The 17,063-nt window shown below is 45.1% G+C and overlaps 1 protein-coding gene, 1 long non-coding RNA gene and 1 pseudogene across 4 annotated transcripts in view; 2 read left to right on the top strand and 1 right to left on the bottom strand.

The window, feature by feature from the left end:
* Positions 1-17,063, bottom strand: part of TANGO6 (transport and golgi organization 6 homolog) — a 260,400-nt gene that overhangs the window by 48,459 nt on the left and 194,878 nt on the right. For all 3 annotated transcript variants that reach the window (XR_007721939.1, XM_050773314.1, XM_050773315.1), the window contains exon 16: positions 13,135-13,286. Coding sequence is in view for 2 of the 3 variants with exons in the window: in XM_050773314.1 (XP_050629271.1) it covers positions 13,135-13,286 (152 nt within the window). In the remaining variant the exon portion in view is untranslated. The remainder of the gene's footprint in view (positions 1-13,134; positions 13,287-17,063) is intronic.
* The window catches only part of LOC126944103 (uncharacterized), a 100,164-nt gene that overhangs the window by 27,821 nt on the left and 55,280 nt on the right, over positions 1-17,063 (top strand). The gene's annotated exons all lie outside the window — the stretch shown is intronic.
* LOC126944100 (deoxyuridine 5'-triphosphate nucleotidohydrolase, mitochondrial-like) lies at positions 9,099-9,909 on the top strand (annotated as a pseudogene).

The raw sequence follows: 17,063 nt of genomic DNA, 5'->3' as shown, positions 1-17,063 counted from the left end.
GACCGCGAGCCCAGTCCTGCATGCTGCTACCAAAGCCTCTGAGGAAGCCATGGCAGTTTTCCATTTAGGGTCCCCAGGGCCTCTAGGACCTCCTGCCACATTGGCATCATCCTCCAGTTTGGTGATTTCTCAGAAAGGAAGCTGTTCAATTTGATCTCAAAATAGATTATGCTTCTCCTCTTCCTCTGCCTGGCTAACACTTGATCAACATAACCTTCTTGACGCCCTGACAAGTTAACCCAGGGTCCCAGCTCTGGGTTCCCCAGTGCTTCGTGCTGGCTCTATCGTGTCACTCCTATCCACTGTGGATTTACTCCTCTGCATTTCACACACGCTACTGAAACTTCCTTAAGGGAAGAGATTGGGTCCTTTATTTGTGTCTTCTAGCATACTTGCCAGATAACAGATGCTCACGAAGGAGAATTCCTTCTGTTTGCAAAGACAAGTTTCCCAAAGCTCAAGTTCCTTCTCCACTAGCACGCCCTGGAACTAAGCAATTCTGAGACTTCAAGGGCTTTCACAGGACACTGAAAGAACTGTCCTAGAAGAAGCCACAGTAACTTTTTATTTTATTTACTTATTTTTGAGACAAAGTCTCTCTCTATTGCCCAGGCTGGAGTATAATGGTGTGATCTCAGCTCACTGCAACCTCCGCCTCCTGGGTTCAAGTGATTCTCCTGCCTCAGCCTCCTGAGTAGCTGGGATTATAGGTACCTGCCACCACATGGGGCTAGGTGTTGTATTGTTAGTAGAGATAGGGTTTCACCTTGTTGACCAGGCTGGTCTCGAACTCCTAACCTCAGGTGATCTGCCTGCCTTGGCCTCCCAAAGTGGTGAGATTACAGGCATGAGCCACCACACCTGGCAACAGTAACTTTTTTTTTTTTTTTGAGATGGAGTCTTGTTCTGTCGCCCAGGCTGGAGTGCAATGGTGCGATCTCGGCTCACTGCAACCTCAGCCTCCAGGTTCAAGCAATTATCTGCCTCAGCCTCCCCAGATTACAGGCGCCTGCCACCACGCCTAATTTTTTGTGTTTTTAGTAGAGATGGGGTTTCACCATCTTGGCTAGGCTGTTCTTGAACTCCTGACTTCGTGATCCACCCACCTCAGCCTCCCAAAGGGCTGGGATTACAGGTGTGAGCCACTGTGCCCGGCCAACAGTAACTTTTTAAAAGAAGTTAGATTGGCTGGACACGGTGGCTCATGCCTGTAATCCTAGCACTTTGGGAGGCTAAGGTGGGTGGATTGCCTGAACTCAGGAGTTTGAGACTAGCCTGAGCAACATGGTGAAACCCTGTCTCTAGTAAAAATATAAAAAAATTAGCTGGGCATTGTGGTGCATGCCTGTAGTCCCAGCTACTTGAGAGGTTGAGGCAAGAGAATTGCTTGAACCCAGGAGGCAGAGTTGCAATGAGTTGAGACTGTGCCACTGTACTGCGGCCTGGGTGACGGAGTGAGGCTCTGTCTCCATAAATGAATGAATGAATGAACGAATGAAGTTAGATCATTTCATTCTTCCACCCTGGCTTCCCATCTCACTCACAGGGAAAGCAAAAGTCCACACAAGGCTCCGCTGGGACTGGCCACTGCCTTTCTGGTGCCAACTCCTGTTCTTCTGTGAAGCCACACTGGCCTTACTGTTCTCCAGCACATGAAGCCTGTACCTGTCACAGGGCCTCTGCACTCACATCTCCCTCCACCTGGAATGCTCCCTCCCTAGGTTTCTAGATCAACCCCTTGCTTCCTTATATCTTTGCTCAAAGGTCACTTGTCAGTCAGGCACAGTGGCTCATTCCTGTAATCCCAGCACTTTGGCAGGCTGAGGCAGGCAGGTTGCATGAGCTTAGGAGTTTGAGACCAGCCTGGACCACATGGTGAAATCCCATCTCTACTAAAACAACACAGAAAAAATTAGCTGGGTGGGGCGGCACACGCCTGTAGTCCCAGCTACGTGGGAGGCTGAGGCAAGAGAATTGCTTGAACCCAGGAGGTAGAGGTTGCAATGAGCCAAGATCGTGCCACTGCACTCCAGCCTGGGCAACAGAGCAAGACTGACTGTCTCAAAAACAAAAGTCACTTGTCAGGAAAGCTTTTCCTGTCCATTCGAGACAATAGCAAACTCCCTTTGGGCTCCTTATCTTGCTAAATTTATCTCTTTGGTGCTTATCATCACCTGACACAGTATAAATCTGTATATCCATGTTTACTTGTTTACTGCCTACCTCTCCTCTCCAGAAGCCAGGTCCAGGAGGACAGGGACTCTGTTGTCTTCACAGCTGGGTCCCTAGCACAGAGCATATGGCTTGGCTCTAGTCCCAACTGGCACAGGGTAAGTGCTCATTACATATTTGTTGAATGAATAAATGAATGAAGAACTACTTAAGAGCCAGGCCAAATACCCCACTCTTTGCGTGTGAATGAACTAGAGTTGTCTGACTATAGGAGGACTCAAAGGCTGAAATACTAAGACTGGCAGGTATCCAACATGTTCAAACTTGTAGTCCACCCAAGGTAGCTGGTTTGGCAACGAAGACAAGGCGAACATGGGATGCTGCATAAGAAGGAACATCTAAAAGGAAGAGAGATAAATTATATGGGATGAAAACACCTGTTTTTTTTTCAAATCAGAGGGAAAATATTGCCTTCTGAAGTCTCACTGCCAAAAGCAAGCGCTATTAAAAACCAGAGCTGTATCACCCTTCCTGTGTGTAGCTTTTCTCATATGGCAATTCTATTCAGCTTCCAAGGCACAAAAGCAACCTTATAAATGAACTGAAAACATTTTTTTTTTATTTATTTTTTTGAAACAGGGTCTCACTCTATTACACAGGCTGGAGTGCAGTGTTGCGATCATGGCTCACCACAGCCTTGACCTCCCCTCCCCAGGGTCAGGTGATCCTCCTGCCTCAGTCTCCGAAGTAGCTGGGACTACAGGCATGCATCACCTTGCCCCAATTTTTTTTTTGAATTTTTGTAGACATAGGGTCTCGCTGTGTTGCCCAGGTTGGTCTTGAACTCCTGGGCTCAAGTGATCTGCCCACCTTGGCTTCCCAAAGTGCTAGGAGTACAGATGTGAGCCACTGTGCCCAGCCTGAAAACATTTATTGAGAGACAATATAGAAGAGTGGTTAAGAGCTGACTTCTGGAACCAACTACGTGCATTCAAATCCCAGCCTTGCCACTTTCTAGTTGCACAACCTTGGCAACTTATTTATCTGTGCCTCAGTTCCCTCTATGAAAACTGGATCAGTAGGCCAGGTGCAGCGGCTCATGCCTGTAATCCTAGCACTTTGGGAGGTTAAGGTGGGCGGATCATGAGGCCAGGAGATCGAGACCATCCTGGCTAACACGGTGAAACCCCATCTCTACTAAAAATACAAAAAATTAACCAGGCATGGTGGCGGGCACCTGTAGTCCCAGCTACTGGGGAGGCTGAGGCAGGAAAATGGCATGAACTCGGGAGGCGGAGCTTGCAGTGAGCCAAAATTGTGCCACTGCACTCCAGCCTGGGCGACAGAGAGAGACTCCATCTCAAAAAAAAAAAAAAAGAAAAAAGAAAATTGGATCAGTTGACATCTGTAAGGTACTCAGGAGTATAGAGTGCTTGCTATGCTGTTATGACTATTTTTTTTGAGACAGGGTCTCACTCTGTTGCCCAGGCTGGAGTGCAAGGATACCATCACAGCTCACTGTAGCCTCTGCCTCCCAGCTTCAAGCAGTTCTCCTACCTCAGCCTCCCAAGTAGCTGGGACTACAGGCGTGTGCCACCACACCTGGCTAATTCTGGTACTTTTTGGTAGAGATGGGATTTAACCATGTTGCCCAGGCTGGTCTTGAACTCCTAACCTCAAGTGATCTGCCTACCTCGGCCTCCCAAAGTGTTGAGATTATAGGTCTGAGCCACCGTGCCTGGCCTTGCTATGACTATTATTGAAACACATAGGAACTAGCCTTCCCAACCAGCTTTCTCCGCTCTTGAAACATTCAATATTGTATTAATCAGCCAACACTTAGTATCCACTATGTACCAAGCACTGTGATAGGTACTAGGGGGTATGACAAGGTGAATCAAGATGAGTTCTGCCCTTGTTGTGCTCACAATTTACTAATGACCACAAACATTCCTGGGACTGATTCTGTAGAAACAGTCTAGCTCTCTAGAAGTGGGGCAGGATCACTGGACAAGAGGTTTGCCAGGAAGGCGCCCCAAAGCAGCAGCTCCGCATCTCAAGTTTTTTTTTTATTTTTAATTTATTTTATTTTATTTTTTGAGATCGAGTCTTGCTCTGTTGCCAGGCTGGAGTGCAGTAGTATGATCTTGGTTCACTGCAACCTCCACCTCCCAGGTTCAAGCAATTTTCCTGCCTCAGCTTCCTGAGTAGCTGGGACTACAGGTGTGCACCACCAGGCCAGCTAATTTTTGTACTTTTGTTTAGTAGAGATGGGGTTTCACCATGTTGGCCAGGATGGTCTCGATCTCTTGACCTCGTGATCTGCCCACCTCGGCCTCCTAAAGTGCTGAGATTACAGGCGTGAGCCACAGCGCCCTGCCCTCACCTGTTTTAAGGTTGAAACATAAAGGAAAACGGTGCTTTTCTTTGTGTCAGCACCCATGGTAGGCAAACAACCTACTACCTATTTGCACAAGGCTTGATTCTTGCTGTGAGCCAGGAAGCCATAAAGTAACAAGGCCTTTCATGATGTGGCCCCTACCTGCGCTTTCTTGCCTCAGCTTCTGCATTTGTTCAAGTGAACGCAGTTAAACTAACCCCCCGCCCCTTCACTCCAGCATTTGGAACCTTCCTAAACATGTCAGGCCATCTCATGCCCTTTGCACAGCTGCTCCCTCTGCTGAAATGCTCATCCCTGACTTTTTTTTACCTAATTTCTACTTGTTCTCTGGATTCAGCTCCAAGGATTTCTTCCTCCAGGACATCTTTGCCAATACCCGAACCTGACCAAGGGACTCCTCAAAGGTGCTCCCATAGCATCGATCCCAGTGGACTATAATTGTAATCACTGATGTCTGTGTCTGCCATATTCCCCACGCCCAGAAGGCAAGGTGGTATCTGACAGGGTTTTGTATCCTCAGCCCCTAACACGGCAGTTGTTTTGAAAACATACGGCTGGGGACATCTGAAGGACACTGGTCACTCTGCTCTTCTTATTTCCTTTTTTTTTTTTGAGATGGAGTCTTGCTCTGTCACCCAGGCTGGGGTACAGTGACGTGATCTTGGCTCACTGCAATCTCTGCCTCCCAGGTTCAAGCGGTTCTCCTGCCTCAGCCTCCTGAGTAGCTGAGATTACAGGTGCTTGCCAACACTCTCGGCTAATTTTTGTATTGTTAGTAGAGATGGGGTTTCACCATCCTGGCCAGGCTGGTCTTGAACTCTTGACCTTAGGTGATCCACCCACTTTGGCCTCCCAAAGTCCTGGGATTATAGGTGTGAGCCACCACACCCGGCCTGTTCTTCTTATTTCCTTAATGCTCATCCTTATCACTGTCATCATCAGCCCCCTTCAAATGACCAAGATGATCCTTAAGAAAAATCTTAATATAGAAAAATAAAATGTCTTTACTAGAATGGCACCTTCTCAGTGAGACTCACCTGATACCCTGTTGAGCGCTGCAGCCGCCCCACCACCTAAGACTACAATCCTCATCAGTTTCCCTTCTCCTACTTTTTTTTTTTTCCATAGCACTTGTCATGGTCTAATATACTAGATACTTTACTTACTGATTATATATAGCATTTATTACCTGTCTACTCTCTCTAGAATAGAAGCTCCATGAAGATGGGAATCACTGTCTAGTTTGAAGAGTGATGTGTCTTAAGTGTCCAGAATACTGCTTGGCATGTAGTAGGCACTCAATACAAATTGTTGAATAAATCGTTATGTCAAACATATATGTCTTGTAACAATCTTGTAACAATCTTGCATTGCAGGTATTTTAATCCCATTTTCTAGATCAAGAAACTGAACTCAAAGTCATTTGTTCAAGTGAATGCAGTTAAACAGATGGTGTAGCTGGGCTCTCATTCATTCCCATTTCCAAGTGTACCTGGCAGTTTTGTTATCTTTCAATAGGTCGGGTGGGTCTCCTGACAGATGATGTTTCTTGAATGTTACAAAATCTGCTTTAGCTTAATCTTCCTAATCAACCAAAACCAAGAAATTTCTCTAACACTTTGGATAGTAAATCATATGCTGCTAGCATGCTACAGTTTCCTTAGGAGAGAGAAAGAGAACAGTCTAGGGATTCAAAAATAAATACAGTCTTAATGTTTGAGTTCAGAGGTCATGATATTCAGGTATTGTTCAGGTTCATTAGTTTTACAAAATATATAGATCCCATCAAGTCTCAGCTGGTCCACTTGGAGATCTGCAGAAAACTTTTCTGAAATGCATGGCTATGTTAATTTTTTTTTTTTTAACTGGGCATGGTGGTGTGTGCCAATAGTTCCAGCTACTCAGAAGGCTGAGGCAGGTGGATCACTTCAGCCCAGGAGTTTGAGACCAACCTGGACAGCATAGCAAGACCCCATCTCTTAAAAAAAAAAAAAGTGTGTGTGATTGTACCAACAACTCTGAATGTACTAAAAACCATTGAGTTGTACACTTTATTTTTATTTTCTTTTGAGACAAAGTCTTGCTCTGTCATCTAGACTACAGTGTAGTGGTGCAATTTTAGCTCACTGCAACCTCCACCTCCCATGTTCAAGCGATTCTCCTGCCACAGCCTCCTAAGTAGCTGAGATTACAGGGATGTGCCACCACGCCTGGCTAATTAATTTTGTATTTTTGGTAGAGAGGGGGTTTCACCATGTTGGCCAGGCTGGTCTTGAACTCCTGACCTCAGGTGATCTGCCTGCCTTGGCCTCCCAAAGTGCTGAAATTATAGGTGTGAGCCTCTGCACCTGGCCTGAATTGTACACTTTAAATGGGTAACTTGTATAGTGTGTGAAGTGTATCTCAGTAAAGCCATTATTTAAAAATAATAATATTTGGAGGGCCGGGTGCGGTGGCTCATGCCTATAATTCCAACACTTTGGGAGGCCTGAATCAGATGGATCACCTGAGGTCAGAAGTTCAAGACCATCCTAGCCAAGATGGTGAAACCCTGTCTCTACCAAAAATACAGAAATTATCCAGGCGTGGTAGCAGGTGCCTGTAATCCCAGCTACTCGGGAGGCTGAGGCAGGAGTATCGCTTGAACCCGGGGGCTGGAGGTTGCAGTGAGTAGAGATCATGCCACTGCACTCCAGCTTGGGCGACAGAGGAAGACTCCGTTTCAAAAAAAAAAAAAAAAAAAAGGAAAGAAAGAAAAAAAAATTACAAATATTAGTTGGGTGTGGTGGCAGTCACCTGTAATCCCAGCTACTTGGGAGGCTATAGTAGGAGAATTGCTTTAACCCGGGAGGCGGAGGTTGCAGTGAGCTGAGATCACACCATTGTACTCCAGTCTGGGTAACAGAGCAAGAATTCATCTCAAAAAAAAAAAAAAAAAAAAATTGGGTTTGGTTCAGATCATGGACCAGTAACTTGTTGTAGTACACAGTTTACAGTTCAGTTTGGTTTGGGTTATGTGAAGAGACCAAGAAAACAGAGAAAAAAAATGTGGGAATCATTTCAGTATCTGACCCAGAAAAGTTACAGTAGTCTGAAACCGTCAGACAATATAACCAAATAGACCCATAAAAGCCTTCTCTTAAGTGTTACAAGTTAATAACACTAAAGAACAAGAGATTTGCTAAGTCCATCTAAAACAGGATGAGATGCCTAATGGTTCACATATATTAGAGCACTTGGGTTTTAAGTAGGTACTTAATGTTGTTGTTTCTAAGTTATTAAAAGAAAAGAAGATACAAAAACCGAGGAATGGGATATCCCTGGTGATCTCTCAGAGAACAGTAAAAGGGAAGGAAATAACTGATATATGTGTAACTTTTCTGAAAATCCCTAGGTTGAAATTTAATGAAAAGAGTAGCCCTTATAACCAAATAAAGCAAAATATATGAAGCTCAAGAATCAGGAAATACCATAAATTCAAGTGTATACATACATCTGTGAGTGGGCTTCTCTGCTTATTGATATGACACAACTGCCAAACATTGAAAAAAATTCCCTCTCAGGCCTGGGCACAGTGGCTCATGCCTGTAATCCCAGCACTTTGGGAGGCTGAGGCACGCGGATCACGTGAGGTCAGGAGTTCGAGACCAGCTGGCCAACGTGGCGAAATCCCATCTCCACCAAAAATACAAAAATTAGCCGGGCATGGTGGCTCACACCTGTAATCCCAGCTACTCAGGAGGCTAAGACAGGGGAATCGCTTGAATGCAGGAGGTGGAGGTTGCAGTGAGCCGAGATTACACCACTGTACTACAGCCTGGGGAGCAAAGTGAGACTCCATCTCACGAAAAAAAAAAAGAAAAAGGAAAAAGGAAAATTCCCCCTCAGTAGATCCTTCTTAAGATTTGATCCTCTCACTCCTGAAACCTGGGAGGCGGAGGCTGCAGTGAGTCAAGATCACACAACTGCACTCCAGCCCAGGTGACGGAGCAAGACTCCATCACAATTGAAGCAAGACTCCATCACGTTGAAGACTCCTCACCCTTCAATATCCAGTGTATCCTCATTTTCCTTGGGTGCGGTACAAGAGCTTGGGAACCGCTGAATGTGGTACAAGCTAACACAGGTGAGCTGGGGCACGCCAGCATAGCCAAGTGAGGGCAGGATGGGGCATTCCCAGCCAGAGGTCCCTGGCTTGCAAAGTGACTAAGAAGAAAAATCCGACACCACCAGCACTTTGGGAGGCTGAGGCAGGAGGATCACTTGAGTCTTGAGTCTAGGAATTCAAGACCAGCCTGGCCAACATGGTGAAACACTGTCTCTACTAAACATACAAAAATTAACCAGGCGTGGTGGCGCATGCCTGTAATCCTAGCTATTTAAGAGGCTAATGTGGGAGAATCACTTGAACCTGGAAGGTGGAGGTTGCTGGAAGGTGGAGGTTGCAGTGTGCCAAGATTCCACCACTGTAAACAAACAAACAAACAGATTTGATCCTCTCTTCTACTCACCTTCTCGCTCTGCCATGCCCTGCTTTGATAAGACACTTGCCATTTCCCCCAGCTAGCAGGCCTGGCCTACAGAGGAAGGCAGCACGCAGCTTGCTTTGTCTGGCTCTCTGAACACCCCATGGCCTCAACCCGGGGGTCCATGCAGGTTGCGAGCTATGACCTGTACAGTACCTGTGATGATACAATACCACCTACAGAGAAAGCTCTTGTGAAAATGGACACTCAGACAGCCTTTCCTTCTGGGTGTTATGGAAGAGTGGCTCCATGGTCTGGTTTGGCTGCAAAACACTTTCTAGATGTAGGAACTGGTGTCAGAGAGAAAGATTATAGTGTACATGTTGATTGTGTACTATTTAATTTTGGCAAAAAAAAGTTTGAAGTTGGTGGGGCGTGGTGGCTCAAGCCTGTAATCCCAGCACTTTGGGAGGCTGAGGTGGGTAGATCACTTGAGGTCAGGAGTTTGAGACCAGCCTGGCCAACATGGTGAAACCCTGTCTCTATTAAAAATACAAAAATTGGCCGAGTATGGTTACGGGTGCCTGTAATCCCAGCTACTTGGGAGGCTGAGGCAAGAGGATTACTTGAACCCGGGAGGCAGAGGTTGCAGTGAGCTGAGATCGTGCCACTGTACTCCAGCCTGGGCAACAGAGTGAAACAATGTGTCAAAAAAAAAAAAAAAAAAAAAGAAAAGTTTGAAGTCAAAAAAGGTCATCAAATTGCATAGCTCATTTGTGAACTAAATTTTTTTAACCAGAAATAGAAGTTTAAGATTTGGATGACACTGAAAGGGGTTCAGGAGGTTTTGGTTCCACTAGAAAGAATTAAAATTTATGCCAAGAATAGAAAATGAGAAATCATACCTGGTCTTAAAGAGTTTTTGCTTAAAGATTAAAAAAAAAAAAAAAAGGCCAGGTGCAATGGCTCATGCCTGTAATCCCAGTGATATCTACAGGCGGCAGCCAAACACCTAGGCGGATAGGGGCAGGTGCCCAGTGCAACCCCACCTCCAAGCTGAAGACAGTTTAAAGCCCAAAAGCTAAGCTACAAGTTAAATTCTCAGACTGAAGTGAAAACTTGTCTTCCTGTTTGGCACATTTTCCTCTGATTAGTGCCTACCCTTCACCTATTTTACATACACCTACCATTTCCTAACTGGTTTTCTATACTGTCAGGCCCACCTTTGAGTGGTGCCTTGTTTTAACCTTTTTTGCATACTCACAAACCAATCAGCATGCGTCATGTGCCTATGAAGACCCCAGACTCAGTCAATAGAGGAGGAAATGGGTTGACTTCAGGGAAGAGACAACTTGATTTTGGGGAAGACAACCTGCCCCTTCATATCCTCTCTCCAGCTCCCTTCTCTGCTGAGAGTTGTTTCATCGCTCAATAAAATTCTTCTCCACCCTCTTCACCCTTCAATGTTCAGTGTATCCTCATTTTTCTTGGGTGCGGTACAAGAGCTTGGGAACCCTGAATGTGGTACAAGCTATAACACAGGTGAGCTGGGGCACGCCAGCATAGCCAAGTGAGGCCAGGGTGGGGCATTCCCAGCCAGAGGTCCCTGGCTTGCAAAGTGACTAAGAAGAAAAATCCGACACCACCAGCACTTTGGGAGGCTGAGGCAGGAGGATCACTTGAGTCTAGGAATTCAAGACCAGCCTGGCCAACATGGTGAAACACTGTCTCTACTAAACATACAAAAATTAACCAGGCGTGGTGGCGCATGCCTGTAATCCTAGCTACTTAAGAGGCTAATGTGGGAGAATCGCTTGAACCTGGAAGGTGGAGGTTGCTGGAAGGTGGAGGTTGTAGTGTGCCAAGATTCCACCACCGCACTCCAGCCTGGGCAACAGAATTAAAGACTGCATTTGAAAAAAAAAAGAAAAAGATAATTTAAATTGCATTTCACTTACTTATTTATAATTTATAAGGCATCTTCTTCTTTTAAAAACTTAAGATGGTCATGTACATTGGTAGTAAAGACTCCTGGCCATATGTTAACTAGTCTTTTTCTGTCTATCATCATCTCTAAACAGCAGAGTAGGTACACACAGCAGATACTCAAGATATACACTGATACAATGATAAGTACATAAATACAGGGTAAAGGTACAATTTAATAGGCTAGAGGGGCCGGGCGCGGTGGCTCAAGCCTGTAATCCCAGCACTTGGGGAGGCCGAGACGGGCGGATCACGAGGTCAGGAGATCGAGACCATCCTGGCTAACATGGTGAAACCCCGTCTCTACTAAAAATACAAAAAAAAATAAGCCGGGAGAGGTGGCAGGCGCCTGTAGTCCCAGCTGCTCGGGAGGCTGAGGCAGGAGAATTGCGCAAACCCGGGAGGCGGAGCTTGCAGTGAGCGGAGATCTGGCCACTGCACTCCAGCCTGGGCGACAGAGCCAGACTCTGTCTCAAAAAAAAAAAAAAAAAACCCAAAAAAAAAAACTACGCTAGAGGGACCAGGAGTGGTGGCTCACGCCTGCAATCTCAGCACTTTGGGAGGCTGAGGCGAGCAGATCACAAAGTCTCTTCTAAAAATACAAAAATTAGCTGGGCATGGTGGCGTGCACCTGTAATCCCAGCTACTCCGGAGACTGAGGCAGGAGAATTGCTTGAACTGGGAGTCGAGATCGTGCCACTGCACTCCAGCCTGGGCTACAGAGCAAGACTCCGTCTCAAAACAAACAAACAAACAAACAAACAAACAAACAAAAAACCAACAAACAAAAAAAGAGGCTAGAGAAAGACACTCAAAGAGGCCAGGGGCAAGATGCACATTTCATTAATTAATAAACCCTGAGTTCAGGTGTGGTGGCTCATGCCTGTAATCCTAACACTTTGGGAGGCCGAGGCAGGTGGATCGCCTGAGGTCATGAGTTCAAGACCAGCCTGGCCAACATGGTGAAACCCTGTCTATACTAAAAATACAAAAATTTGCCAGGTGTGGTGGCACATGGTCCCAGCTACATGGGAGAGTAAGGCAGGAGAATCATTTGAATCCAGGAGGCAGAGGTTGCAGTGAGCCAAGATTGTGCCACTGCACTCCAGCCTGGGTGACAGAGTGAAACTCAGTTTCAAAATAATAATAATAATAATAATAATAATAATAATAATAATAATAATAATAAACTCTAAAACCAGAAGAGCTTCTGGTCCCAATACCTTGCATGGTTATCATTTTGATGGTTCACCATTCATCTTTTCAATAATTTACTGACTGCCTACTACATACCAGGCAGGCACTGGGTGTGAAATGCTGAGCAAAATATGGAACTTAAATGGTTTTTTTGGTAAACAACACCATCCCCCTGAATACATGGTGCCTTGGCCAAAGAGGGTCAATTAGAGTATTTGCCCGAGATTTTTCTGTGAGTGGAGATAACACTCACAGATGTCCCAGAGACTCAGGGTAAAGCTCTATCTACTTTTCCTAAAGGTTTCTCCAATTCTGTTAGTTACATCAGACTCTCTATGATAAATCATCTTTTATTGCTTAAGGCAGGTTAAGATGACTTCCTCTCAGCTATAACTATGAAATTCTTACTAACATAATTTTTTGTTTTTGTTTTTTTGAGACAGAATCTCGCTCTGTTGCCCAGGCTGGAGTGCAGTGGTGTGATCCTGGCTTACTGCAACCTATGCCTCCCGGGTTCAAGGGATTCTCCTGCCTCAGCCTCCTGAGTAGCCGGGATTATAGGCATGTACCACCATGCCTGGCTGATTTTTGTATTTTTAGTAGAGATAGGGTTACGCCATGTTGACCAGGCTGGTTTCAGACTCCTGGCCTCAAGCAATCCACCCGCCTCGGCCTCCCAAAGTGCTGGGATTACAGGTGCAAGCCACCATGCCCAGCCCTTACTAACATAACTTTCAATATACATGTGAGACAGATGAAGCTTTGGGAAGTTCAAAGACTCACTTGCCCTGTCTCACAGGGAGGCAGTGGCAGATCTGCAAAAAGAGCCCAGGTCTCCTGACTCCCAATCTCTAGATGCATCATAGGTCCAAGTGAAAACAAGTTTTAGAAAAAGGAATCAAAATACAGTACCTCATGGACCACGGAGCCCAGCAGAAAGTCCAGCCTTTGGCACAGCTCCCCAAGGTTGGCCAAGCTGCTGGCCCTGTGAGCACCGTCGGGATCTCTCACTCCCCTCAGGAAGGTGTGGATCAAAGGTTCTCGGTACTTTGAAACCATGTCTCCTATAGGAAAAAGGAAGAAATCAAAACCCCTTAAAATAAAATTTCAACTTCTCAAAAAAGGAAGAATGATATTTCCGTGGTTCACTGCATGATGTCTTATTTTTTTTATTTTTGTTTTTATTTTTTTTGAGACAGGGTCTTGCTGTGTCACCCAGACTGGAGTGCAGTGGCACGATCACAGCTCACTGCAGCCTTGACCTCCCAGGCTTTGGTGATTCTCCCATCTCAGTCTCCCAAATAGCTGGGACTACAGGTGCATGCCACCATGCCCAGCTAATTTTTGTATTTTTTGTAGAAATGGGGTTTCCCCATGTTGCCCAGGCTGGTCTTGAACTCCTGGGCTCAAGCAATCCATCTGCCTTGGCCTCCCAAAGTGCTGGGATTACAGGAGTGAGTCAATGCATGTGGCCAGTGTCTTATTCTTTTTAAATACTTGCATAACCATTAAAAATCGTGCTCCGGAAGAATATTCATGTTACGAAAAATATTCATGATGCATGGTTTTGTGAAAAAGCATGTAGAATCTCAATTTTATTCTCAAAAGTCTACATATAGAGATAAAATATGTGAAGATATTCCCCATAGTGTTACTAGCAGTTATTTTCAGAGTCTTATTATAGAAAACTTTAAAAATTTACATATACATACAAAAAATGTATATATCATAAGTATAGCTTAATAAACTTTCACAAACCCAGCCCAACTATAATTAGCCCATGGTCATACAAATAACAAGTGTGGCCCCCAGGCTAGACCCTAGACCCCGATCATCAGCCTACTTTTCCCTGTCTTACCCTGCTGTCTGCTCGGATAAGCAAACTGAGTGAAAAACAATCAAGGCACTTGGGTCCTGGAGAAAGAGAACTATGATTATTTGATAAATATTTATCGAGAGGCCTAGTATGTGCTAAGCATTGTTCCAGATGCTTGGTATATGCTGCAAAACAAGAGACCATGATTCCTGCCCTTCTGTAGCTTATATTCTAGTGTAAATTATATAGAATGTTAGAAGGTAATACATACTACAGGGGCAAAAAAAGTAAAACAGGTAAGGGAAATAAAGAATAATGGGAATGGTGGCCGACTTCAGGTTTTAAAAAGGTGGTAAAGGTAGGCTTCATTGAGAAGGTTTAATAAAGACATTTAAACAAAGACTGGAAGGTGAATGTATCAGTCATGTGCATTTCTGGGAGAAGAGCATACCAGGAAGAGGGAACGGCCAGTGTGAAAACCCTGTAGAGGAGCACACCTGGCATGTCTGAGAACACCAAGGAAGCTCTAGATAAGGCTAGAGAAGTAAGGGCAGGGATGGGGAGATGGGGTAGATCATGAAGGGCCTTGCAGGACACTGCAAGGACTTGAACTTTTTCTCAGAGTAAAATAAGAGGCCTTTGGAGGATTTTGAGCAAAGGAGTGCAAAAAGATCACACTGGTTGCAGTGCTGAGAACACACTGGTGGGCACTGTGTATGTCCAGGGTGGAAGAAGGTCCAAGGTAGAAACCTACTACAGTAAGTGGCTGGAGAGACAATGGTGACTTGAACAGTAGAAGTGGTGATAAGAAGATTCTGCATATATATATATACACACACACACACACACACACACACACATACACATACATAAATACATATAGAGAGAGGGGGGTGGGTCTTGTTCTGTCACCCAGCTGGAGTGATCACAGCTCACTGCAGCCTCAATCTTCTGGGCTCAAGTGATCCTCTCACCTCAGCCTCCAGAGTAGCTGGGACCACAGGTGTATACCATCGCACCCGACTAATTTTTTGACTTTTTTGTAGAAACAGGGTCTCACTATGTTGCCCAGGCTGGTCTTGAACTCCTAAACTCAAGTGATCCTCCTGCCTCTACCTCTCAAAGTACTGGGATTACTGGTGCGAGCCACTATGTCTAGCCAGACCCTGCATATATTTTGAAGATAGAGCCAACATGACTTCCTGATGACTCCAAGAATGACTTCTAGGATTTTTGCTTTTGAGACTAGAAGGATGAAGTTACTATCAACTGAGATGGTAAAGTCTCTAATTGAGGCAGGAGGAAGGATCAGGGTTCAGTTTTAGACATGTTAAGTAGGTAGTTGAAGATTTATATGTATAGAGTTCAGGAGCAGTCTGGGCTAGAGATAAATACTTTGGAATCAGTGGAATATAGATTACATTTAAAGCCTTGAGACTATGAGACATGATTACCAAGAGAGGGAGTGTAGGCAGGGAAGAAGACCAAGGGCCCTTCAACATTAAGAGATCTAAGAAGGGAGGAACCAGCAAAGGAGACTGAAAAGGAATAACCAGTCAGGTAGGAGGAAAATTGGAGTAATATCCTAGAAATTAAGGGAGAAAAGTATAACAGAGAGGAGGCAATGGTCAACTGCATCAAAAGCTGGTCATACATCAGGTAGAAAGAAGACTAGAAGTTGACAATTAGATTGAGTAAAAATGAAGTCACTATTGACCTTGACAAGAATGGTCCTGACAGACTGATGGGGGTGAAAGCATGACAAGAGTAGATTTAAGTCAGAATGGGAGAAGAAGAACAGAAAACAGAGAGATCACTTCAGGAGGTTTTTGCAAAGCAGATCAAAGAAACGGGGTGATAGTCAAGGAAGTGGGGTCAAGAGAAGATTTTTATTTTATTTTTAATTTAATTTAATTTTATTTTTGAGACAGAGTCTCGCTCTGTCACCCAGGTTGGAGTGCAGTGGTATGATCTTGGCTCACTGCAAACTCTGCCTCCCAGGTTCAAGTGATTCTCCTGCCTCAGCCTCCAAGTAGCTGGGATTATAGGCGCATGCCACCATATCTGGCTAACTTTTGTATTTTAAGTACAGACAGGGTTTCTCCATGTTGGCCAGGCTGGTCTCGAACTCCTGATCTCAGATGATCCACCCACCTTGGCCTCCCAAAGTGCTGGGATTATAGACGTGAGCCACCGTGACCAGTCTTTATTTTGTTTTTAAAGAGCGTAGAAATAGCAGCATGCTAGGACATTCTGAATTGAATGTCTTTAATGTATGTATTTCTATATATGGAAGCAATGTCTTCCCCCATTGGTGTACCAAGAACCAAGTCTATTTTGGCTTGATCTTGGTTCTGAGGTCCTAATTCCAGAGCCCAGGTATAAAACATTCGCCTTTGGCCGTGAAGATATATAATATCTATAAGGTGACAAAATGTTTTCTGAAGCATTTGTTTAAATTCACCTTTTTTTTTTTTTTTTTTTTTTTTGAGATGAGGTCTTGCTCTGTCACCCAGGCTGAAGTGTAGTGGTGCTGTCATAAGTCGTTTGCAGCCTCAAACTCCTGGGTCAAATGATCCTAATGCCTCAGCCTCCCAAGTAGCTGAGAATATAGGCACATGCCATTACTCTTGGCTATTTTATTTTATTTTACTTTTATTTTTATTTTTTTTTGAGACAGAGTCTCGCTCTGTCGCCCAGGCTGGAGTGCAGTGGCGTGATCTCCGCTCACTGCAAGCTCTGCCGCCTCCCGGGTTCACGCCATTCTCCTGCCTCAGCCTCCCTAGAAGCTGGGACTACAGGCGCCTGCCACCACGCCTGGCTAATTTTTTTGTATTTTTAGTAGAGACGGGGTTTCACCATGTTCGCCAGGATGGTCTCGATCTCCTGACCTTGTGATTCACCAGCCTCGGCCTCCCAGAGTGCTGGGATTACAGGCGTGAGCCACAGCGCCCGGCCTTGATTTTATTTTTTTGCAGAGGCAGAGAGTCTCACTTTGTTGCCCAGGCTGGTCTTGAACTCCTGG

The sequence above is a fragment of the Macaca thibetana genome, chromosome 20 (assembly GCF_024542745.1).
Source record: "Macaca thibetana thibetana isolate TM-01 chromosome 20, ASM2454274v1, whole genome shotgun sequence".
In the NCBI taxonomy this organism is placed as follows: Eukaryota; Metazoa; Chordata; class Mammalia; order Primates; family Cercopithecidae; genus Macaca; species Macaca thibetana.
Note: the sequence above shows the minus strand (reverse complement) of the source record. Positions and strands in the feature narration are given on the sequence as shown.